General features: G+C 35.5%; 1 protein-coding gene across 1 annotated transcript in view; it reads left to right on the top strand.

The window, feature by feature from the left end:
- The window catches only part of THSD7A (thrombospondin type 1 domain containing 7A), a 436,418-nt gene extending 410,598 nt beyond the window's left edge, over positions 1-25,820 (top strand). Inside the window, exons 20-28 of the mRNA XM_078059314.1 lie at positions 197-314; positions 556-701; positions 1,123-1,297; positions 5,402-5,575; positions 13,591-13,686; positions 16,534-16,616; positions 16,972-17,182; positions 19,625-19,712; positions 20,407-25,820. Of these exons, the coding sequence (XP_077915440.1) occupies positions 197-314; positions 556-701; positions 1,123-1,297; positions 5,402-5,575; positions 13,591-13,686; positions 16,534-16,616; positions 16,972-17,182; positions 19,625-19,712; positions 20,407-20,491 (1,176 nt within the window). The 3' untranslated portion in view covers positions 20,492-25,820. The remainder of the gene's footprint in view (positions 1-196; positions 315-555; positions 702-1,122; positions 1,298-5,401; positions 5,576-13,590; positions 13,687-16,533; positions 16,617-16,971; positions 17,183-19,624; positions 19,713-20,406) is intronic.
- Positions 25,821-26,967: the final 1,147 nt, after the last annotated feature.

The raw sequence follows: 26,967 nt of genomic DNA, 5'->3' as shown, positions 1-26,967 counted from the left end.
TCTTCTGGGTTGAACCACTTTCTATTTATAAGTTTGGGTGTTTGACCTCCAGGTACCCTTTTAATTCTATTATGCATCTTGCTTTTTCTTCCTCTCCTCTCCACTACTCTTCTTCTCTTCCTCCCACCCTCCTTCTACCGCTACACCGAGCCAAGCTTCCAGGTCAATACAAACACATCTACCTCTCTCCTTTCAGCTTGGCCTGGAGAAGAACTGGCCGATGAACACATCGTGTGTGGTGGAATGCCCTGTCAACTGTCAGCTTTCCGACTGGTCTCCTTGGTCAGATTGTTCTCAAACATGTGGCCTCACAGGTTGGTCTGTACCTTCATTAACATTAGACTCCTGGTCAAGGAACAGGAAATAAGATACCCCTCTTGCTTTAAGTCTTACCAGATAATCTTCAGAAAAGTTGAATCAGTGTCTTTCTCTTCAAAATGTCTGAGCCTTACTCGTTCCTCAGGTCTCCTCAGCAGAAGTATCTGATGCCCTCACTCAAGATAGACGCTCACACAAATATGTCACTAGAGTTGCATCCCCTTGTATCTCTTTAAGGAAAAATGATCCGAAGGCGCACCGTGACCCAGCCCTTTCAGGGTGATGGACGGCCATGCCCTCCCCTGATGGAACAGTCCAAGCCTTGCCCAGTGAAGCCCTGTTACCAGTGGCAATATGGCCAGTGGTCTCTATGCCAAGTGCAGGTAATCAGATCTCAAGAGGTTGTATGGAAATGTGTGTTTTTTTAATCTGTAGAGACTTGTTTTCAGAAATATTTTTCAGAGCTGACAGCATGTTTCCTCCTAAAGATTTTAGGTACCTTGCCATTTTGTAACTGTTTAATTAGTTTTGATAACAAGCAGTCCCTGTCCTGTGTTTTTAAAATCATTTGGAGACTGATTCATTTTAATGAAAATTTATTTGCCTGTCTTTGGCTAGAAAACAAATAAATTGTTCATTGTGTACTTTACAGCTAGTGTCCTATAGGACTTCTTCCCTAGGGTTGCAAATGCTCCTTTAACTGCCCATAAATCAAAATCAGTCGTGCAGAGATGACTGTAAGTGATGAGCTCGCTAATGAATTATTTTTCTTTTCCTAATTAGTTACTTCTTCCTGTATTCCAGGATGCCCAGTGCGGCGAAGGGACCAGAACAAGGAACATTTCCTGTGTAGTGAGTGATGGGTCAGCTGATGATTTCAGCAAAGTGGTGGATGAAGAATTCTGTACTGACATTGAACCCATCATAGATGGTAATAAAAAAATGGTTCTCGAGGAGACCTGCACCCAGCCTTGCCCAGGTAACAATACCAAAACAGAATTCATAGTTTGATCATTTCTTACTAGCACCAGAGTTGAGAAGGAGTATGTTCTAAGTTACATGTATAGTCTAAGTTAAGGCACGTCAGCAAGTCTTCTCATTCAGTAGTATCTGTGCCAATAACTGGATACTGTAGTGTGGATGAAGGGGGTCTTGCCTTGTCACTGCCAACGAAGGGTGAAGTCTGGGTCTCCTGTGTGGCCTCTGCTGACACCCACTCACCTGGAGTTTTAACACCTGTAGGGGATGGCAGTTAAGGCCTTAGGTTCATGCTTGACAGGGCAAGTATGAAAGAGAATTTGCACCTATTTAGGATTTCCAGGAGAGAGAGAGAAGCAGGGTCTAAACACATAATGGCTAAAGAAAGACTTAAGTCCTTATAATGAAGGCTTACTCTGGGTCCTGAATAGAGTCAACAACAAATTCACATGTAGGCATATTGTACTTAAAACATAAAATGTAGAAAAATAACTAGTAACACACCAAGAAAAAAAAAAAGATTACCTGCAACTGAAGGCAATTAAAATTAGAATTCTTCTTAGTTACAATGAAAGCCAAAAGACAATGGAATATATGCAACGTGTGATGGAAAATGGCCATGAACCTAAAATGCTATCCCCAGCTACACCATTCAAGAGGGAGAAAAAATATTATGGAAGAAAATATTGAAATTATTCCAATTCAAAGTTAGACACAACGGGTTCATGCAGTAAAATGTGGAAAGCAAATATTATATATCAAGTAGTTTAGAAATAATTGGCAGACAGTGATAAACTAATATTTAGGAATTTGGGCTTGATGCAGAGAACTTTAGGGTAGACAGAAGATCAAAATAAGTTCAATGTCAGGTATGAGCCTAAGGCTTTGAGAAAGATGGGGGCAACAGTTTATTATTAGTAGACCAGAAAAGAATAAGATTGGAAGTAAATTGCCTATACTTTACCCTCAGTGAAAAGTTTTTATTCTCCCAACTTGCCTATAAGAAAAATATCAATCTCTTTAAGGAATGTGTTATTTCAAACAAGATCCCCCCAAAATAAAAAGGATTTGGCAAACAAATATTGGAGACAAAAATAAATCATACCTTTTTTATTTGGGTATTTAAAATTTTAAAGATGGAGAACATATTTTCAAAAGTTTATTTTAATGGCATTAAGTCTTTAAACACTGAAAAAGCTGACAATACGGGTTGCTCATTCATTCTCATTAATTTACTCAAGTAAATTATTTGCGGTGGTAATATTGGCGGTTCCTATAGTTTATCAAGATGAACTGAATAAAATTAAACAGAGCAGTAGATAAAACAACCCGATACTTTTAACTAAGTGCTAGACTTACTTTAAGATCATCCCTCACTGTGCATATTCAACTGTAACAACAATCTTTGTATATACAGATAGTTTCATCTACTTCAAATGAAGAAAGATCTTTTTAAAAAATCTTTAAAAATTACTTTCTAGACCTAGGCTAAGTGTTGCTGCTTAGACATTCCCACACCTGCTAATAATAACCTATTCCCAATCCAGCAATTCCCCTCTTCATTTCCTGCCCCCCCCTCAGATTTCCTGGCCTGATTTCAGTCTAGATATCACACACAATTGAACTTAATAAAATCATTTTTCTCCACAACAGACTGAGGTTGAGGCTGTGGGCAGAGCCCAGGACTGAAACTTTGGGCTTTGATGTGCCAAATGGCCACATAGTCAATGAAAGGTGACCAAAGCTAAAAGTTGGGAAGGCCTATCTCTTCTAAAGCCAAGTCTCCAGTGCCATTAATGGGATTATTGTGATACCCACAACACGGAGCCGCACTGGTCTCCTTGCCAGGCAATAGGGTCTACTTCCCTGTGGAGTTTCTCCTACTTGTTTTCCTTATACTTCCTGCAGCACGATCGCCCCTTCATTTGACTATTGTTATCAAGCGTTACTGGAGGCTGGGCCCCGGGCTCAAGATTGGAGATACACTGAGAGACAATTACAGCCTGTCCCCATTGCGTTTACCTTCTAATGGAAGAGACAGTTGCTAATCTAATAGTAACTTAAGTGAACACAAGATTGAAATATGTCCTAAGTGACCCAAAGGAAAGGAAGATCTCATAATAACATCAAACAGGGCAAACACACCATTCTAATTAAAGTAATTATAAATCCAGGAGGAGGCTGCTCTTCTTTTATAAATTACAATCTATGCATCTCCGTTCCTCTCTTGCCCGTTTTCTCCAGTAATGGATTTTAAAAGTTAGCAATATAGGAGCTACTAAGCTTTAAAGAGCAAAATACTAAAGTAGGGATGTGCATTTCATACACTTGTCCTATCTTTTGCAGGCATAGTATAGTTTATTATTACAATGGTTGGATGGTCAAAATATAAAAGTATGTTTAGTACAAGCTAATTTCGTACTCTCATTTGCTGCTATTAAATCTTTGAAGCCTGACCTGGATTCTTTGGAGGTGAGGATTATATAATTCACAGACAACTATTAAAAGATTAAGCTCTGTTGTAAAATACACTATGTCAAGTGCTATAAGCACAGAAATAGAGCCTACTAGTACAAAAGGTATACTTCCATGTAGTCTGCAATTGCTGAGGTACAGTTATATTACCTTTATCTTGAGAGGACTGTTTAAAATTCTAATAGTTTCTCCTGCATAATTAAAAACTAAGTAACCCAAAAGTATTTAAACATGCTTCCTAGTTTTTAACACTTGTAAAATTTACTAGAATTTTCTGAACTTCAGAATGACATTGAATATTAACATACTATAATAAAGGTCTACAAAAATCATTCCACTTTACTATTATACATCTATTAGTCAATAATTCATGTCTGACCAAGATTTCTTAATTATAGCATAAGACATGTTTTCATTAATCAGATCTCCAGGCAACTTTGTGCTAATATTAGACATCTTCAGCATAATGTAAGGCAATATGAATTATGCATGTGGTATGGCTAGAATAATTAAAATAAGAATCCATATGGATTTGTGTCTATCATAATTTATTGTATCCTCTGAACAGTATCACCAGTCAGTCCTGAAGAATGGATGGGCATATGGGAAAGATATTTCATTAATTCTTCCCTATTCTCATAATGGTTGAAGATGTTGAACACATGATACACCAGGGTCCTAGGTATTCACCCAATAGAAATGCACATAAGTTCAAAGACTCATACTAAAATGTTCACAACAACAGTATTCATAATAGAAAAAATTTACAACTCTCCACATGCCCATCACTAGAATGGATATCTAAATTGTGATACCTTCATATAGTGGAATAAAGTACAGCAGTAAGAATGATCAAAGTGGAACTACATAAATACATGTGGATCTTGCAAACATAATTGAGTGAAGTATTTTTTAAAGATGATACGTATGGTATAATTCCATATATAACACAAGAATGGTTTCTGAAATTCTGAGAATGCCCTGTTGCTTGATTTGAGTATTGGTTGCATAGTTATATAATCAGATTGTGAAAATTCCAACATTTGTAATTTTTCATGTATATTATTCAATAAGTAATTGAAAAAAAGTTGATTGAAGCTGTAGATCAGATAAAATTACAAGCATTATTACCCCTACTCCAGTTGCTCAGTTGGCTGTCTCACCTCCACACCCCTGGCTAGAAATAGAAGGAAAAAAAAAAAAGTATAAATGCCAGTTTTCTCAGTCTTGGAGTTCAAGTTCTTTTGCAATTATGTATAGCTACAAGATAAATTTTATGTATATTTAGATTTTCATTGATACTACCAAGAACTTAATAAATCCTTTTATAATAATGACAAGAGTGGTCGTAGGTTTTAATCAACTATTTTGTCTTTTAAGAGGAGGTGAATTACAAGGAACAAGCTCCTTCCAGCCATAGTTAATACCCAATAACATCCACTCCAAAAATAACATTAATACACACTTATAAACTACATATAAACTTGCAAATATTAAATACTTATCTTATAAATATCATGTTTTTTTGGTATGCTAGTCCTACCTTTCCCAGTGAGGTTAAGAAATAAAATTACTATATGGCTGGCTACTGCTTATGGGTATGTATAAACTACACACCTGTGTTTTGCAGGTGACTGTTATCTGAAGGACTGGTCTTCATGGAGTCTGTGTCAGCTAACCTGTGTGAATGGTGAAGACCTAGGCTTTGGTGGAATACAGGTCCGTTCCAGAGCTGTGATTATACAGGAACTAGAAAATCAACATCTGTGCCCAGAGCAAGTGTTAGAAACGAAATCATGTAATGGTGAGTGCTACAATTCATGAAATCTTTTCAATTTAGTTTTATGTTGATAGAAAAGAAGATATAGAATTTTCTGTTCAATAAGTAATTTGCTAAGATCTCGCTTAAGACTGAGAATTAAGAGTATGATTCTGAATTTTAAAAACTTTACAGGAAGAAAAATCTTCACCCTTCCTAAATTCGATAAGAAATGTAAAAAATATTTGTTTTATGAGCTACAGAAGACTGAGCTAACTAAGAGCACATTATGTGTACACCCAGGACAAAATCTAACAATATCCTTTATTTAAATCAAAGGAAACAAAAATCCACAGCCAAGTGAGAGGTTTTACTATATTCTTAGAAATTGATAAATCAAAATATTGGTGAGAATTTGACCTAGGTGTTATGAACATCCGTGTTTACAGGTTTGTGTGTGTACATACATGCACATATAGAGCCACACAATACATGACATTTCCAAGAACCACAGAGCATCAAAAATAGTTTGGGAACACAGAGGCAGTCTAACTGAAAATGAAAGAATTTATAGGGTCAACAAACAACCTTCTCCTTCCTGCTTGTGTTTTGAAACAATTAGGGAGTAGGACATTTAATAGCAAATAGGAGTCAAAATATTACTATTATTACTGGAAAGTTGGAGGAGAGAGCTCAGAATGTGAAGGAAGAATGCTTAAAGTAAAAGCCAAATGGGCTAGATGACTTAAGAAATAGGTAGAATTATCTGCCTTGTCAGTTCAATCTTCCCAAATTTACCAAGCAGATAAATGATTCCATAATGTCCTAGGACAGTGTACGTAATGAAAATGAAATAAATCCCAAGGAAAGGTTTGTTCAACCCAAAATGACCAAATTAGAAATAAACAACAACAATTAAAAAGAAATCTCCCCATGCACACACATCAGTCAAAACTAAAAACCACACTTCTAGGGCATTACATATCAGCACAAAAGTACTTAGGAGAGAACTTAAAGCCTTAAATGCCTAAATAGGAGGGAGAAACGTTGAAAATGAGCTAAGCATTAAACTCGAGATCTTTTTTTAAAAAGATAAAGTAGAATGTAACTAATACAGATAAATATAAATTAATGATTAGAAAAGATAATCAACAACCAATAGTTGACCAAAACTAAATAGACCACCTAATGGCAAAAATGGAGGAGAAAAAAAAAAAGCAAAAGCAATACTACAACAGAGTTTGAAAATATATTTTTGAATATATTTTGCTAATAAATATAAACACTTCAAGATAATCTAGAATATTATAATTTATACCAAGAGTAATTGAGAATCTACACTATGGATTCTATAACTATTAAAAACTTAAATTTATAAAATATTTACTTACACAGGAAACAAACTAGAACCTAAATGGCTTTGAGCTTTACCAAAATTTAAAGAAGCAAAAACTCCCTTTTATGTGAAATCTTAAAAAATCAAGTTGAGTGGGAAAAAAAGATGAGGAAAATCCCTCCAGCTCTATACAAGTATAACCCTGACAGTAAAATCAGCCAATAAAGTCACCAATGAAAACAGATGTCAAAATCATTAAAGATTATCTAACCAAATAATTAATATCGTGACTAATTATATTTTTAGAAGTACAAAGATGCCTAAATATTAGAAAAAATAATGTAAGTCATCACAGTAATAGAAAAAAAGCATATGATTTTTAAATATGTTAAAAAGATGTTTATAGAATGCAACTCTAATTTACAATAAAAACTTCCCAACACAACTTGAACTAGAAGGAAATCACTTTACCTGATAAATGATATCTACCTAAACAAACAGCCTACATCATAATATTAGGGGAAACATAAGACACATTCCCTTGCAATCAGTAACAGAGCAAGGATGCTCATTGGGGCTACTTCTTTTCAACCTAGTAAAGAAGGTTCTAGCCAAAGTATAATCAGAAGCTTAATAGTTGAAAACAAAGAAATAATCATTCACATTACTATATGATGTTCACATTAAAAATTTTAACAAACAAAATAGATAAAAATCATGATAAGCTCAATAGATACCTTAAGGAATTTGACAAAATATAACATCCATTCGTGATAAAAACTCACCAGGTGGGTCTCAACATTGCAAAGGCCATCTTTGACAAACCCACAGCTAACATTATTATACTCCGTGGACAAGCTCATAATTGTTCATCATTAAGAACAGAAGTGCCAGAAGGATATTATCCTCCCTCACCACTTTTAGTCAATGTACTACTGGAAATCCTAGCCATAGCAATCAGACAATAAAAAGAAATGAAAAGCATCCAAGTTGGTAAGGAAGATTAAAACTATCACTGCTTACAGATGATGTGATATTATACACAGAAAACCCTCCCCCAAAAAACTATTAGAATAAATGAATTATGTTAAGTTGCAGGATACAACTGATATATAGAAACATATTTCTATACACTAATAACAAAATAGCAGAAAGAAAAAGAAACTCCATTTACACTTGTACCAAGAATAATAAAATACCTAGAAATAAATTTAACCAAGGAAGTGAAAGACTATACACTGAAAACGATAAGGCATTGAGAAGCAAAATTAAAGGCTACATAAGAAATGAAAAGATAGATCATGTTCATGGATTGGAAGAATATTAAAATGTTTATACTACCCAAAGTAATCTATTGATTAAATATAACCCCTACTGAAGTACCAATAATATTAATCCTAAGATTTATATGGAATCACAAAAGGCTGAACAGCCAAAGCAATCTTAAGAAAGAGCAACAAAACTGGAAGTAGCACAATCTCAGATGTCAAACTCTACTACAAAACTTATAGTAATCAAAATAGTATGGAATTGACACAAAAACATACACCTAGATCAGTAGAACAGAATATAGAGCCCAGAAACAAACCCACACTTACATGATTAATCCACCACAAGAGAGGCAAGAAGATACAATAGGGGAAAGACAGTCTTCAATAAATGGTACTGGGAACACTGGACAGTTACATGTGAAAGATAAAACTGGACCGCTTTCTTATGCCGCACAAAAAAATAAGCTCAAGGGCGCCTGGGTGGCTCAGTTGGTTAAGCGACTGCCTTCGGCTCAGGTCATGATCCTGGAGTCCCGGGATCGAGTCCCGCATCGGGCTCCCTGCTCGGCAGGGAGTCTGCTTCTCCCTCTGACCCTCCTCCCTCTCATGCTCTCTGTCTCTCATTCTCTCTCTCGCAAATAAATAAAAAAAATCTTAAAAAAATAAAAAAATAAAAAAATAAGCTCAAAATGGACTAAGACCTACATATAATACCTGAAACCATAAAACTCCTAGAAGAAAACACCCATAGGCGGGTGCCCAAGTGGCTCAGTTGGTCAAGCGTCTGCCTTCGGCTCAGATCATGATCCCAGGGTCCTGGGATCAAGTTCCGTGTCAGGCTCCCTGCTCAGCGGGAAGCCTGCTTTTCCCTCTGTCTGCCACTCCCCCCCCCCACTTATGCTCTTCTTCTCACTCTCTCTCTGACAAATACATAAAATCTTAAAAAAAAACAACCCGATATAGGCAGTAATTTCTTTGACATTGGCCTTAGCAACATTTTTCTAGATATGGCTTCTCAGGCAAGAGAAACAAAAGCAGAAATAAAACTACTGGGACTACACCAAAATAAAAAGCTTTTGCAGGAAGGAAACCAACAACAGGGAAACCTATTGAATGGGAGAAGATATTTGCAAATGATATATCCAATAATGGGTTAATATCCAAAATATATAAAGAACTTACACAACTCAATACACACAAAGTCTAATGAAAAAATGGGCAGAGTACCTGTATAGACATTTTTCCAAGGAAGGTAACAGATTGCCAAAAAACACACGAAAAGATGCTCAAAATCACTAATCATCAGGGAAATGCAAGTCAAAACCACAATGAGAATTTCCTCACACCAGTCAGGATGGCTAATTTCAAAAAGACAAAGTGTTGGCAAAGATGTGGAGAATGGGAACCCATGTGAATTCTTGGCAGGAACCTAAATTGGTGCAGCCACTGTGGTGAACAGTATGGAGGTTCCTCAAAGAATTAAAACTACCATATGACCCAGTAATTCCACTTCTGGGTATTTACCCAAGTAAAAGAAAAAAAACACTAATTCAAAAAAATATGCACCCCGTGTTTATTACAGCATTATTTACAATAGCCAAGATATAAAAGCAAGTTAAATGTCCACCAATAAATGAATGGATAAAAATGTGGTATATGTATACATATATACCATATTCCATTACTCAGCCATACAAACGAATGTCGTCATCTTGCCATTTGAGACAACATGGATGAACCTAGAGGGTATTATAAGTGAAGTAAGTCAGACAAAGACAAATACCATATGATTTCCCTCATATGTGGAACCTAAAAAACAAAATGAACAAAACAAAAACAGAAACAGACTCATAAGTACAGGGAACAAACTAGTGGTTGCCAGAGTGGGGGATAAGTGAAATTGATGAAGGGGATCAAGAGGTACAAATTTCCAATTAACAGTGTAAATAAGTCACAGGGATGAAAAGTATATCACGGGGAATGTAGTCAGTAAGATTGTAATAACTTTGTATGGTGACAGATGGTAACTACGCTTATTATGGTGAGCGTTTTGTAATATTTGTAATTGTTGAAACACTATGTTATATATCTGGAAATAATACTTTGTCAACTATACTTGAATAAAAAATAAAAAATCTTTTACCAGTAAGACTCAATTATAAAATTTAATTAGAAAAAAATTGAATCAAAATAAAACTACAAGTAGAAATATATTTAACAGAAATATATGTAAGATATGTAAGATATGTATAGAAAGTAAATGATGAAATCTTATTTAAGCATATAAGTAACTAAAACATTAGTAAAATAGGCATGTTCATGGATAAGCCTCAATATCATTACATCTCAATTTTATACCAATTTATATAAATTCCATGTAATTTGAACCAATTTTTAAGTGATCTGAGAAATTGATCCTAAAATTCATATGGAGAGGTTGAAGACCAAGAAGATCACAAAATTATTAAAGCTCAGAATTTCAAGAAGAAAAAAATGGGAGAGGAGGTCAAGGGACTTACATGGCTTTATTCAAGATTTACTCTACAGCATTAATAATTTAAGAAGAGTGACCGGTCAACAATAAAGCAATTAGACTAATGAAACAAAGAATCTCAGGAACAAATTCTTATACGTACATAACAGAAGTGAAAGTCAGTAGGGTAATGGGTGGGTAAATAATGTTGCAATAATTTGTTATCCATATAATGTTTTTAAGATTATCTTGTGGCTCACACCATACACAAAACTGATAATAAACTAAATTATAGACCCAAAGGTGAAGAGCACAACTGTAAAACATTTAAAGAAAATATAGGAGAATATCATTATGAACTCAAGATAAGAGAAGAATTTCCAAAATATGACATGAAAAGCACAAAAATGAGAAAGATGAAAAATTAAATCTTCTACATAGTAATAGATCATAAACAAGGTTAACAGAGAAGCCAAAGCCTTAGAAAAGATATTTGTGAAGTCGATTAATTTCCAAGGATTAGTATTCTAGAACAACAATTAGTATCTAGGACAATTTTAAAACTCCAAGAGTATAAAATTGATCCAATTTTATTTTTATTTTATTTATTTGACAGAGAGAGAGAGCACAAGTAGGCAGAGCAGCAAGCAGGAGTCTGATTCGGGGCTGGATCCCAGGACCCTGCCTGGGATCTTGACCTGAGCCAAAGGCAGATGCTTAACCAACTGAGCCACCCAGGCACCCCTAAAATTGATTCAATTTTAAAGATTTTTTTTTTTTTTTTTTTTTTTTATTTGAGAGAGAGAGACTGAGAGAGAGAGAGCACATGAGAGGGGGGAGGGTCGGGAGGGTCAGAGGGAGAAGCAGACTCCCTGCCGAGCAGGGAGCCCGATGCGGGACTCGATCCAGGGACTCCAGGATCATGACCTGAGCCGAAGGCAGTCGCTTAACCAACTGAGCCACCCAGGCGCCCCAAAATTGATTCAATTTTATATTCTTAAAATTGAGGACCCAAAATTTTCTTTTGTGAGTTATATATACATAAAAATTTATATTAAAAAGATAAAGAATAACCACAAGCCAATTTTATGTAACAATAACAGTACTTCCTGAAAAATAACTACTTTGCAAAACAAAACCAATAACTTTGACAAGCACGTCCTGTTTTACATTTTTGCAAATCTATAATATCTGCCTTAAAGGAAGACAGCTGGATTCTCTTCTGTTTCTGCACTCAATCTGTTGCAATCTTAGTTTAGTTGATGTATATGAAGAAAATCCAGCTCTACTCACACAGATGTGTAGTTGAAATACACACACACACACACACACACAATCTGAAAGATGTCAAAGTCTCCCAGGTTCTCTGGACCATACTTTGAGAACCGCTATTCTAGAGTAAATAATTCCCACAATTCAATAAGAAAAGGCATAGATTTCAGTAGGATAAAAAATGGCCACTAGATACAAAGAAGCAACACTCATAAGAGGAAGTCTAAATGCCCCAAAACATTTGTTACTCTTTAATAGCATTAATAGAGAACTACAATTTAAAATGACGATATAGCTTCCACACCCACCAGAATAACCAAAAATTTTAAATCTGGCAATTATAAATGTTCGTGAAGGCTTAAGCAATGATGATCCTTATTCACTGCTGGTGGATATGCAGATTGTCACTTTTTGGAGGAAAAAAAAAAGTTAGATTTAGTATAGTTTCAGACATCCCTATGGAGATACCCGGCAGTTTGTCTTCTAGATATTTACCTTAAAGAAGCATGAAGAGACTTGCACAAGGTTGACCACGGAGACATTGCTCTAACAACAAAAATTGAAAACAACCTAAAAGGCCATCCAGAGAGGAAATACCAAAAAAAAAAAAAAAAAAAAGTTGTCGAGTTTAGTACAGTGGAATTCTATATAGCAGTTAAAATAAATGTACTATAGCTACATTTAGGAAAAACCACATAGAAATATTTCATCTGTATAATATTTACATTTCAGAATGATACATAGACTATGCTACTTTTTAAAATTTTTAATAATATGGTTGACCCTTGAACAACAGAGGTTTGAATTGCCCAGGTCCACTTACAGGAGTTTTTTTTTTTTTTTTTAATAAATACAGTACAGGGATGCCTGGGTGGCTCAGTCAGTTAAGCATCTGCCTTTGGCTCAGGTCATGATCCCAGGGTCCTGGGATGGAGTCTTGCATCAGGTTCCTTGCTCAGCGGGGAGCCTCCTTCTCCCTCTGCCCCTCCCCCTGCTCATGCTCTCTCTGACAAATGAAATCTTTAAAAAATAATATGAATACAGTACAAAATATTTTCTTTTTTTTTTTTAAGATTTTATTTATTTGACACAGAGAGACACAGCGAGAGAGGGAATACAAGCAGGGGGAGTGGGAGAGGGAGAAGCAGGCTTCCCGCGGAGCAGGGAGCCCGATGCGGGGCTCGATTCTAGTACCCTGGGATCATGACCTGAGCCGAAGGCAGACGCTTAATGACTGAGCCACCCAGGCGCCCCCTTATGGTTTTCTTAGTAACATTTTTTCTAGCTTACTTTATTATAGGTCTATAATATATAACATATATTTTGTGTTATCAAGTAAGGCTTCTGGTCAACAGTAAGATGTTAGTAGTTAAGTTTTGGGAGAGTCAAAAGGTATATACAGATTTTAGACTGCATAGGGGTACATGCCCCTAATCCCCATGTTGTTCAAGGTTCAACTGTACTGTATTATCATTAAAAGAATAAAAACCGTGGCAAAGAAATGGGATTTAGGAATAGATCAGGAATTTTATAACATTTTATAACATTTATATGGCAATTTCAGGACAATAACTTAACATTTGAATCATTTTTGAGATGGACTTACCACTTTGACAATTGTTTATAAATATTTTCTTAATATTCTTTCCCCATGATTGTCCTTCTAGACAGCAGAATGCTTCTGTTCATGTTTATTGTGTCCCTGCAGATGGACAGTGTTATGAGTATAAATGGATGGCCAGTGCTTGGAAGGGTTCTTCCCGAACAGTCTGGTGTCAAAGGTCAGATGGTATAAATGTAACAGGTAAACTTCCAATTTCTCTTTTTTTTGGTTTTTTTGTTTTGTTTTGTTTTTTTGCAAGTCTTCCTGTAATACACATGCAGTTGGTTAAAAAAAAATAATTAAGAAAACAAAGATATTCTTTCAGTACTCAGCACATGGTTGGGACTCAGTACCTAGGCTGTATGACTGTAACCAGTGACTATTTTATTTTTTTATTATTTCGATTAAATTCTCCCTCATCCAGCCATTTTAGACAATGTTGCTAGATTCTAGTTAAAATATTACCTAATTCCAATAAATTATCATAATTTTCAGATTGTCTTCCCTAGAAATTTTATATGTGAATAACTCACCACATGCTTAAAAAAAAAATCAGCATTTTGTGGACTATATCTGATTCTGTACCTTAAAAATAATATACACTAAGACCAAAAATATTACCAAGTAAATATAATTATACAAATCCAAACATCTTGCTTGAATTCAGAAATCTATGATTCAGTTTTTTATTAATTAATAGGTAAGATCTATTGGCAAATCTCAAGCCCAGAACATCTGGGCAGCTAACCTACTCTGTCCACTCTGTCCCCACTCAAAAATTATATATTCAAAGAAGAAATCCAAATGAAAAACTTTTCTAAAATGTCCTTTGACCCGAATATACCAAAGAGCTTCTCTAATCTGTGATTACTAAAAGTTTCCTTATCTGAACCCAGTAAGTGCAAGGGTTCAAGGACCCTATGAAGTGGAGAGAAACTTGGCTCCAGGTATGTACCTTGCAAATTTCCTAGAAAGAAACCAAGGTCAGAACCAGAACCTAAACCTTAAACATATGACCCAAAGATCTAATGTCTCTCCTTTAACATTTTTATAGATCTAATCTATAGGAATCTTCATAGTGTATCAGTAACATGAGTTTTGAGAGTTAGCTACTCCGGGGGACCCGCTGATTTACTGCCATTGTTTTGACCCTCTGGCAGAGATAAAAAGTAATGTGCATTTGGGTGCCTATTAGTAATGTCCATTTATAAATTTAGCTGTAATATATACAGTAAGATAACAGGAACAGAGATCAATATGCTTTTTGGAAAGCATCAATTTTTATATTAAATTTTAAATTACCTGGATTTATTTAAACCTAATTACTTATTTCCTCCCTATGAAAGCTGGAACAGGATATCAAATTATATTCTTGTGAAGGTAAGATTTTATACATGAGAAATCTGTATCAAGAAACCATTGATAATAGCAACTCCCAGTGGACACATATATAACAAAGAGGAGACACCTACCAGGAAACCCTTTGCTCTCTCACAGTATTATCTACTGGGGCGGGGGGGGGGGGGGGATCTATTCCAACCACACCACTGTAAGAGGCCTAAGGGGAGAAAGAGCCTGATGAAGGGAAGCATACATTTTCTGAATTTGAAGGCACTTACAGAGATGGTCCATTCAACTCAAGTGTTGAAAATGAAGGTCTACATTCTTCTTGAAACTATTCAGAGGGAACATTGCAGTTTCCCCAGAGGGTCCTGTTATTTTCAGGTTTCTTTTTCCTCCCCAAATATGTATGCAAGTAATATCTGTCTGCCATTTCTTCTATATGTTAAAATCTCTTTTCCCACTAAAATTGGGGGTATTCCCCAATGCAAAGGTAAGTCGAATTTTAAAAGGCTTACCTGTAGAAATCATGTGTTCACCTTCTTTTTAATTCATTAAAGTACCCAATGTATTTCTTTCTTTCTAATACTTTCTCTGATACCAAAAAGGCCAATGTGTAAATGATTTGTGATAAACTCTATATGCATTCTTCTTCTATCTTTTAGGAGAGACGAGATTCTTTATGAGAAATAGACAAGCATGTAAAGTATATTACCTATCTTGATCGATTGCTTTAATTTTATGAAGTTGTCCTTATTAGAAATCAAGATGTTTTTCTTTTTCATCATGTGTTTCATGATAATAACCTCAATATGGCCTTTTAACTGCAATTGGCTTGCAATGACTAACTGCTTTCCCATCATAATTTTTTGATGAATAGTTTATATTATTGAGAAATAAGGCAAAGAATTAACAAGAGGATCTTTGATTAAATTCCAGAGGATCATCAATTCCATAAATAAAGGAAAATCTTTGCTTTCCTAAAATCCTATTCAACTGAAGCAAGTATGGTTTGAAACTCTAAGTTCCCTGCACATCACCAGTATTGTTTCTCTAGGACATCTATTCTTATCTTAAAACCTCACTTGTAACAACTTAGGTACACTTGGTACTATACCTGAAAAGAAGAGAAGGAAGAAAAACCAGAGAGCTGCAATGTCAAGTTAAACAATAATGCAAATACATCACTTAGCAGCTACAAAAATCCTGAATTGGCAGGAATAGGGATTTTCTTCAAGAACTATGTATGCATTATTTTTAAAAAAGTACATTTATGTGGTAGTCACATAAATTAAAGAAACATCTCAAGGGACATAAGAACTGTTTCTCTGGCCAAGAAAAAAATTTAACTTCAAAGGAAAATTCAATCTGCTTTTTAATGTTGGACTGGGCCAATAGGGGGGACTGGGGACCATGACAGAAATAGCCTGTGTGCAGTTAGTGTTTTCAAAGTGGCAGCTATACAAACACTGCTTGTGGAGCAGCTGCTGAGTGCCAGGCACTGTGCTATCTCCTCTGAAGAAGAGGGGCCTCAAGTTCCGGTATGAAGTGGTCAAGGTTAACCAAGTATTTCACAATCAGTCGCCCTCAGAAAAATCCATGGGGGTTCCCGGAGTAGTTCAGGATTCCAAGACAAATCTATCCAACACGGTATTTCTATCATTGCAAGAGATGCTACTTGTCAATATATGATTTTCTGTTCTGCAGGGGGCTGCTTGGTGGTGCGCCAGCCTGATGCTGACAGGTCTTGTAACCCACCGTGTAGTCAACCCCACTCGTACTGTAGTGAGGTATGTGTGACTTCATTAGGAAAGATGAGCCAGCTGCATTATTTGTCACCCACCACCTCTTAAAAAGTCCACTCCCTCCCCCCTTCCCCCCCCTGCAGAAAAAGCATGTCTTGTGGCCTAAAGATTTCTAGACCTCTCCTTTTATCGATATAAACAATTCTGAATGCACTTATTTCTGCTGTTAAAATAATTTGTGAACAGTACAAAAAGTGTGCTTTTTTTTATGTAGCTAAGACAGAAATTACATGTAGTAAATTCCCAAAACAGTACTTCCTTAAAGCCTTCTCTTCAAGTCAGATCTTTTATGCTCTCGTCACCTTCTATGTATAGTAGAAATCCTCTTGTTCTCCTGCAGATGAGGACATGCAGTTGTGAAGAAGGGTACACTGAAGTCCTGTCTTCTAACGGTACTCTTGAGCAGTGCACACTTATCCCCGTGGTGGTGATACCCACTGTGGAGGACAAAAGAGGAGATGTGAAAACCAGTCGGGCAGTACATCCAACCCAATCCTCCAGTAACCCAACGGGACGGGGAAGGACCTGGTTTCTGCAGCCATTTGGGCCAGGTGAAGTGACTAGACAGTGTTGATGTAGAATCCTTTAGTTATACATTTAACCAATGTCAAAGGGTTAAAAAAAATGAGCAAGCATTTTCACATGAGTCATCTGTACTTATTTATTCTGATATTGCCACACAGCATAATGTTTTTACTATTATGAAAAAAGCACTCATGCTCAAAGTTCAGAGAAAAGAAATTAATTTCCTCTTAGAAAAAAAAATTAGGATATTAGTTATTTTGATCTCAGACCTAAATTTCCAAGTATAATTAGGCTTACATTGAACAAAGAGATCTAACAATGAAATATTAATTAGGAATAAAGTATATGGTCATTCAGAACTGAAACAAAACTCTAAAGACATTCAAGAATTTTTCATTTGACCATAGACTGGTAATAATTTAAACCTAAAATAGGAGCATCAGTAATGCAGTGCTGTGCTGGGGGGTACTTGGTAGCCAGCCCAATTTCTATGGGCCCCTAGATTTGATAAACTCAAATAATAAGAATCTGTACTAGCACCAGATACAGAAGGGCAAGTATGGAGCCTTCCTGTCTAGATGGGATGATTTAAATTTGGAGACTGACCAGACCCTTGTCATATTAAACAGACATCCTTAATGTGTCTAGTAATGGACTTGAAGCCAATACAGGCAAAAGCTTGAAGGCCTAATACAATGCTCTCCCTACCCCACACATGTTCTCTCCCCAGATGGAATAAACTGTATGCTTATTTCTGGAACTAAAGCTGGTGTTTAAAATTGTGCTGCAAGGGCTTTAAGGTAGCTAAGATCATGGTGGTTTTTCTCACACCAACAGAGATTACTAGTTAACGACCAAAGGAAATCTCTAGGCAAAGACAGACATAGTCTACTTTACAGTTGTTAGAAATATGAGAAAAGAAGGAGTCTGCATAGCACATTTCTATTTCTAATGCTTTAAGTCAAAACACTTTCCCTTACTGGAGAATCACTATTAGGATTTTAAGTATTTTCAGTATTTAGATGATTTAACCCAAATATTGAGATTTAACCACATTATCCCTGCCTTCATAAGGTTGTTAGCTGAAAATACAATTTATTTTGCAAAGCTGACTTGTCCGTGCAAACCTGGGAAACTCTTCTCTTCGGTGTTTAAGATAGTGGACCTGCAAATGGCCATTAGCAATCTTGACCTTGACTAAGAATCCAAGCAGAACTTCTCACATCAAAACTGGTTTTTAAAAAGAGAACATTGTCATTTTATATATATACCTTCCCTAAAATGAATATTTTAATATATTAAAAAGGTTTATGTTCTTAAAAAGTATATTTAGACTCTGTTCTTGGTTTTTGAAAAACTCAAAGAATATTTGTTGAAGAACTCTCAGGGCAGATGAACCCAACAGGGGTTGATTTTAAACCCAGTCTCTAATTTTTAAAATCTTTAGAATTGAAAAGAAGTATATTTAGAATATTAACAGTTTAGTTCCAACAAATGGACCCCTAAGTTGATCTAGCTCTAAGTAGAAAAACTTTCACAGTACTGATTTGTTTTTGATGCCTTCCAAATATTGAATAAACCACAGTGTCTATGGAGTCAATTTGCCCAATCTATAATTTTAGCACTAATATGTTTAATTGTATGTATGCAACAGAAAATACGTGTTGATGTAATGATCAAGTTAGGCAAATTTATTATTAATACTATCATCTAGTTGAAGTTTATTGTGAACACAACAAACTCAAGGAAATGAGACCAGAAACCAAATTAGAAAAGTTTCTATCCTGCCTAATTCCATATAATAAAAAGTTAGAAAAATGTTATTTATAGTTAGAAAGTTATTTATATGTTATAATCAAACTTGGCTATTTTTACAAAGGATATTGTCGATTGAGCTTTAAAGTACAGTGTAAGTGTAAATTAGATAAAAGATTAATTCCCCCCCCAAATGTTAAGTATATTCACTTTCATCATAAAAAAAAAGTTAAAATGACAAAATTTATGTTCAAATACCTGTCTGCATTAACCCTAAGCTGTAGGACTTTATTGAAATTGCATTACTTTTCTTCTTTCCTTATAATTGCCATTCTCAGAATAAAAATAAGAAAATGTTTATTTAGCATTACGCATATATTGGATTTGAAGTAAAATTTACATAAGCAGCTGCAAAAAATTTAGGCATATGAACCTGAAATCTGAACGCAATTTGAATTGAAAAAATTATTTTTCCATTTAATTCTCATTGATAATTTATCTTTAATGAAGCAGCATCTAACTCATAATAGCAGCTTTGCATTAATCATTAACTGTGCCTAAGCAATAATTCACTTTGTTTTGAAAGGATTTGGTCATATGTCACTGGTCATTGGTCATAGTTAAAGACTGTCATATATATATTTATATATATATATACACACACACACACACCAGACTAATGTAAATTAATAACTAATATCCATTCTTCTTAGATGGGAGACTAAAGACCTGGGTTTACGGTGTAGCAGCTGGGGCATTTGTGTTACTCATCTTTATTGTCTCCATGATTTATCTAGCTTGGTGAGTGATTAAATATTTCAAAATATAAGGGGATACAAATCTATTTCAGCAAAAACACTGTCAATTGACTATAATACAGAAACAGCAATTTGTATCAAATAAGTATTCTACATTTATTTAGTGTTCATCTGAAATTAGAAACAAAAATAGCTTTAGTCATAGATATTCTAAAAACTACCAAATCAGCCATTTAATATCTGAAGATGAGCCAGAGCTGCTCCAGGTCATCTCAAGTATGTTCCCCTTGGTTATACAAGATAATATTGCTTTGTATGCTTATCGTAAACTACAGAGTTTGATACTGAATTACTACTGGAGAAAGATATTATGGTGATATCTAATTTGATTCAACTATCTTTTTAAACATGTATTATAAATTGTGTATTTATAAAGATTTCCAGTCAAATACTAAAGGATTATACTATAGTATTATTTCCATTGTTAGTGAGGAATTTCATTTGATAATTCTCTTACAGGATAATAAAATATTTGAGGGGTTCTATTTCAAGGTTATTCAGAGCATTAAATAAGAAAATCAAAGATATCAGAATATCAAACTTGAGGTTGAAATTAGGTCATTAGGCAGTTAGGCAACTTTATCAATATATTTTGAATTTTTTCATTTAAGACAGTAAAATTTATGATTAAAGATGGATTTTCCTTCTCCAATTATTTTTTTTTTTATTATTTATAGCAAAAAGCCAAAGAAACCCCAAAGAAGGCAAAACAACCGACTGAAACCTTTAACCTTAGCCTACGATGGAGATGCAGACATGTAAAATAGAACTTACCCGGGCAACAACCAGTTTCAGCTTTCTGACTTTGCAGTAGACAGCCAGCAGCCACAAAGCTCTTCATACTGTGTGAATTCAAATGCATTGTAACTTTTTAAAAGAGCATCATAGAGTGAAAATCAGTGCCATTGGAGATATCAAGACAGTACCACTTACATAAAATTAAAAAAAAAAAATCAGCCCTGAGAATTCTAGATTTAGTTGAATATAGGCTGCATTCTGAGAGTTTTTTGTGATCTTTTCTGAAATCTACCAACTGACCATTCACTTTCACCTCTAAAATACGGTTGTGGAATTGGTCAGTTAGGACGCCTGATGCAAGCCTCTGGGCAGTGTTAACCCATAGTAACATTTTAGCATGAGGAGTTTATACCAAGATCTCTACAATACTATAGTCAAGCATAACAACATGTATACTCAGTGGAATGACACACATTACTATGTCAGACTATGTACTTGTTAATAAGCAATTTTAATGGTGAATAAGAGAGAAGCTCTAAGCTGAGCAGGAAACCCATTGAATAAATTCAGCATCTTGGTGGTTGATGGTAGCTCTCATTAACCTGCATTTCAGAGGCAAAGACTCTTTTATAAGACATAATTCTTGTCTTTCTCCAAAGTACGAATGCTGGACATGTACTAGTATCTTAGAAAAAAAAAAAAAAAAAGTCCTCAAGTTCAGTATTTTATAGTGGTTATTGTCAGGAAAACTAATTTACTTGTGTTAATACGTTTCTACTTTCCCTAATTTTCAAACTGGTTGCCTGCATCTCTTTTGCTATATGGAAGGCACATTTTGCACTATATTAGTGCAGCATGATAGGCACTTAACCAGTATTGCCATAGAAACTGCCTCTTTTCATATGGGATGAAGACATCTGTGCTAAGACGGTCATGGAGCCATTTGCAAGTTCTTACATCCGGAAGAGAATAAAGTTCAGTTTGGATGGCGACAGGATGGAATTAGCTATTACATCTGCTGTCTACACTCTTCCTCATTGCTGCAGCCATTGTGAAATCGACAACATGGTGGTGATTTAAATGTTCAAATCCCGAACTCATTAACCCTTCAAAAGATGGATCCCTCTAGTTGGTTTTTAATTGTACTTTGAAGGCGGTTTACGACTAGATTTTTATATTTGTTACCTTTGTTAAAAAAAGAAAAGAAAAGAAAAAAAGGAGCCGGTTGTCTTTTTAATTTTGAGCAGATGGAGAAAATAAGGTCTTGATAATTTTTGTAACTAAAAGAACTCAAAATCTTGTGATTTTTTTCCCCGATTTGTTTTTCCTAGTTTCGCATCAAATGCATCCATAGTTTTGTCTTGCTGACTGGTAAAATTTGAAGCAGGCTTTGTAGGATTTCAAAAACTAAAATGTTCAAAAAAGAATAAATAGTTTGCCCCAGGGCTTCATTAAATATCTAGACCAAGGGTGGCAAACGTTTTCCGTAAAGGGCCGGATAGTAGGTATTTTCCGCCAGGCCTGTGTCGCACCTGCTCCGTTCTGTCATCGTGAGGATGCGGGTGTAGACGGGACACAGGCCATAGAAGAATGAGCGTGGCTGTTTTCCAATGAACCTTTCTTTGTGACAACAATCAGCAGGCCACATCTGCAGGCTGTGGTTTGTGAACCACTGGTCTAGAAGTTTTTTCAGTGCTTACCTCTCTGTTGTGTCATCTTTTGCTTTCATTCATTTACCCTTAGAATGCCATCAGTGTTTAACTTCAGAGGTGAAAAACGGTCATTAAAGTTTATCACTGTTTTGGAAGTAGTTCTATTTTTCACACATGTAGCCCTGGGAATGGCACAGTGAAATACTATCTGATGTGGCAGACTTCTTTTGCATGAAAAGAAAAAAGAAAAAAAAAAAATCAAAAGGTGCCATTAAAAAGCGATTCCATTTTTCAGGCAACATTTGCTGCAACAACCTTTGGTAGAGGGGAGGACATTAGGTTTTCAGGTCTTTTAAAAATAACGTAATAAGCTATTTTATCTTAAACATAGCTGTGTTGCTATACAACTGGTTTAGACTAGAAGGTGTTTCACCTTCAAGTAGAGTTTGAACTCCCCCTGCTGTTCATTAGAGTATTTGCAAAGATTACAAAAGACATCAGATTAGGATGTCCTCACCCCCAAATTGAACAGGTTTCTACCTATCTCAATATGAATTAAATGTGGAAACCACTAATTCCTTACTCAATATTCACTGTATTAGGCAAAGCAATCATTTCAAAGCAAACAGGTGGTCACAAAGAGGAGAATTTTACTTTAAACCAATGATTTAAACAAGGCAACGCATAAAAACAAATTCCACTGCATCGGTCTTACTGAAGAGGAAAACAAAAATAATACCGTTGCTCTAAAACTGTGATTGCTAGTCTAGGTACTCAGGGGTCTTCCAGGTATTCCTCAAGTTGATCTCTTTGAATAAAATGAACTCCATTTGTCCAAAATGGTTGAGAAAGAATCTATTGCAGTTACTTGAAGAATTTAGCTAACGGCCTTAGAAAATGTATGCAACACCTAATAACTTTGAAATTACTGAATAATATGTTGTTGCTATAAAAGCTATACTTAGGATACTGTAAAATGTCCTTAATTCAGAAGGCCTATCAGTATCATCCAATCCATACTCTAAGAATTAATGAATTGATCAAAACTATAAAATTTTACAAAAATACACGATTTTATTCATAAATGAATTATATTTTGCAACACTACATATACGGAGGAGACTAGGTTCAATGGGACCTAAAACTAGGGAACATATTGGAAGTTCACCGTTAGGATTAATACTGGGTGCCCTCTTGTTAGAAAGATGGAAGGAAGGGCACGTAGCCAGCTGGCTATTTTGGACAAATGAAGGTTACTATATTCATGTTTAGAACATGATAATAGCCTTATTTTTGTTCCTGGCATGAGTCAATAATGAGTTAAGTATGTTACTGGAATTTCATCAAAACCTTATTTCTCCTGTTCATTCTGACAATTCAGGAGGGGAATATAGTAGTAACTAGTCTGTTGACACTTTTGCCTTACCAAAATGGCCCATGAGCCCCAAGAGATTTAGAACTACTGCTCTACAAATCTGAAGGTCTGCTTGGTTTAAAAAAAAAGAAAAGAAAAATAATGACACAGTATCATGTACAATTTTGTTGGACTATTTCAGTACAAACCACACAGAACTGGCACAACCGCTCTCTCTTGAAAGGGGTTGATTTGCTTATTAGTACCTAATCTAAGATACCGACCGTAATTCTTACTTGAAAGCCTTTTTGAGGACACTACCATGTAGCTTAAAGCCAATTTGAAAAGGAGTGCATAAAAGCATGTTCTTAATTACTTGTAACAAAGCACAAATTACTCATAACAAGACAAATATTTCTTGAATTATCACATGTAAGACACTCTGCTAGGCACTGTAATACAGTTAGTCGTGACTTTTGTATACCTATGTATCTAAGACACTGAAAAGAAGGGAAAAGGTTTCATGAGTGAAGACAGTGCTTAAATCACCCTTGACTCTGGGTTTGTTTCCAGTGTGGTATTTTTCCTGATGGAAAGTCCACATCTCAGGCCATACTGTTAAGCTTTTGCTGTAATCCTCCTCCACCCTCAGGGAGGTAGCAATGTTCATTTGGCTGAACCAGAGCCCTGTTAAGTTCCTGGGCATTTCAAGATAAAGTCACTTACCCAGAACTTCTTACAGGGATTAACACCTCTCAGTTTTTTTGTTTGTTTGTTTGACCTCCTCCCAAATCCCTATACCTTTGCTCCTTATAATGATTTTCTCTGGTCTCTCTCTACTCTGCTTACAACTAATCTTATCTACTTTCTCAGAACTACCTTCTACTAAACATGCTCAAATTTTTAAATAAGGGGGAAAAAAAATGAAGATGAAGGTCTCTATGCCCTACCTATTGGGGTCAAAGTGTCACTAAGCATGTGAACATCTTGATTTAAACAAAATGTACTGGTTAAAGACAGGAGTAAAAAGATAAGGAAAGATGTAGAAGATATGCCCCCTCAAAAAAAAAGACTTTCTGTAAATATGTCCATTTTTATACTCTATGTAGTACAAGGAGTATGCTCCTACCTCTACCTTGCCTCTGTGTTCATGACCCACCCTACAAGACAGTAGGGCAAGCCTGCATCTTACAGAAAGGAGAGCCCATTCCTGGGCTTATTTGGAGTTTGAATAGATTTTCAAGAATCATGCCTCCAAAATGATCTGAGATCTATTTGTAAAAATATTACCAAATTCAAATGTGTTTCGTGTTATATTTTCCCCACTAAGACTGAGGGTGTTGAAAGGAGAGCAGTATAGGAAAGAATCTGTGAAGCATCTTGTCAGAAAGGGAGTTTTCCTGGGTCTAGTTTAGATGTGAGAACAAAACACACCTGCCCGTCCCACCTGGTCCTATCTTCAGGTGGCCGTGACTGCAGAAGAGGATTTCAGGGTCTGAAACTGGAGTGGGGGCCTAGCAAACAGGACTCTATAAAAAGGATGTTTTGCAGTGTGATTACAGTAATTCTGTATCAGCAGGAAAACTGAAAATGGTTACGTCTACGTTATTAAATGAGTAAAACAAATGCTAAGTGGATAGAATTAACTTTGTAGTTTTAGGTTTTCATGCTTCTACCAAGCCAGATCCTAAAACGGGCAGTATATGAAGACTTTTAGTTCGTGGCAGTCATGTTTTCAGCGATCAAAATCTCTAGTCTAGTTAGAATATAACTGTCAGTCTTATTGTGTTTTGTAGACTTTTTTTTTTAAAGCAATAGTTTCTAGATCATCTACTTTGAACCCTCGATGAAATTTTCACAACTATTTTTTGCAATCTATTTATGTTTATTTTTAAAAAGTAAACATTAAGATCCCCTTTCTGGTACTTTTCCTGCCTATTTGTAGCACAGAGATTTGAAGAGATCAGTATCGGTCATTGTAAAATATAACTTTATTAAATTTGCAATATGTCTTTATATAAATTATAATCCCCTAAATGTGTTTTTTGTTAATTTAATTACCTGAATATTTATTTGATTTAAGGAGGCAGCTGTCTAAGAAGTTTTTGTTAATATTACTTTGTAAATTGTGTAATGTAATTTATTTTAAATTATGTACATTTCTTTTTTAACGCACAAAATGTCTATGTACAATTAACTACAGATTTGAAAATAATGTCACTAAGCTTTATTCAGTTAATACAGATGGCATGTGAAGATGTAATATGCTTTTTTACATTTTCATATGGGTTATTTGTAAATAACTATGTTGCTGACAAACATAAACATGGAAATCATTTTCATTCTACTCATGTGTACTTTTTTTAATTTGCATCATTTGCTGTTCATACATGGGTTTAAAAAAAATTATTTCAGTGAATATCCAAACACTTTTACTACTCTATTGCCTGTTCCTGAGCCTTTAAAAACAAAAACAACTCCAATTGAGAAATTTCGAAAGATGCAAACCTTAACTTTAAAAGTCTGCTGAGGGGCGCCTGGGTGGCTCAGTCAGTTAAGCATCTGCCATCAGCTCAGGTCATGATCCCAGGGTCCTGGAATCGAGTCCTGCATCGGGCTCCCTGCTCAGCGGAGAGCCTGCTTCTCACCCTGCCAACTTGTGCTCTCTCTCTCCATCAAATAAATAAATAAATAAAAATCTTTAAAAAAAAAACTCTGCTGAGGCCACCACATTAATCATTATGGACAAATGACCTCTTAGTTTCCAGTCAAAAGAGAGCACCAGCAGAGGATAGTAAGACACTCTGGAACACAGCCCTTCTTGCCCCCTCAGTCAGGGGGCAGGCCTCTCCCTGTCCCTTCTCCCTGTGCCTACCAATAAAAGACCAAACCGAAAAAACAAGGTAGGAGCTCACACTTAAGAAATTAAGATTCCCGGGTGCCTGGGTGGCTCAGTTGGTTAAGCAACTGCCTTCGGCTCAGGTCATGATCCTGGAGTCCCGGGATCGAGTCCCGCATCGGGCTCCCTGCTCGGCAGGGAGTCTGCTTCTCCCTCTCCCGCTTCCCCCCTCTTGTGCTCTCTCTCTCTCAATAAAATAAATAAAATCTTTAAAAAAAAAAAAAAAAAGAAATTAAGATTCCCTCAATTCCCCTAAATTAAGATGCACACATTCACAAACTCTGAAAGGGATACACAAATTAGATAAGTTACTGCCAGTGTAGCTTGGAGTTAGAACATTTTCTGAAATAGTTGTTTGCTGAAATATAACTAAGCAGGGAACCCTTTCAACAGTGTATGAACCCTTCAAAACATGCAGCTAGCCGCTAATGCTGGACAAAAAAAATCCATTCCATATTGTTCATTACAACTGAATCTAGATGAAAAAAATGTTTAAATGTATCACCCAAATTATTCCATATATATGTATATATATGTAGATATTCATAGTCAAATTACTAACTTCAGTTTTTATTTTACAACTCTAATTTATGTC

Source organism: Halichoerus grypus, chromosome 12 (genome assembly GCF_964656455.1).
Source record: "Halichoerus grypus chromosome 12, mHalGry1.hap1.1, whole genome shotgun sequence".
NCBI classification, from domain to species: Eukaryota; Metazoa; Chordata; class Mammalia; order Carnivora; family Phocidae; genus Halichoerus; species Halichoerus grypus.
Note: the sequence above shows the minus strand (reverse complement) of the source record. Positions and strands in the feature narration are given on the sequence as shown.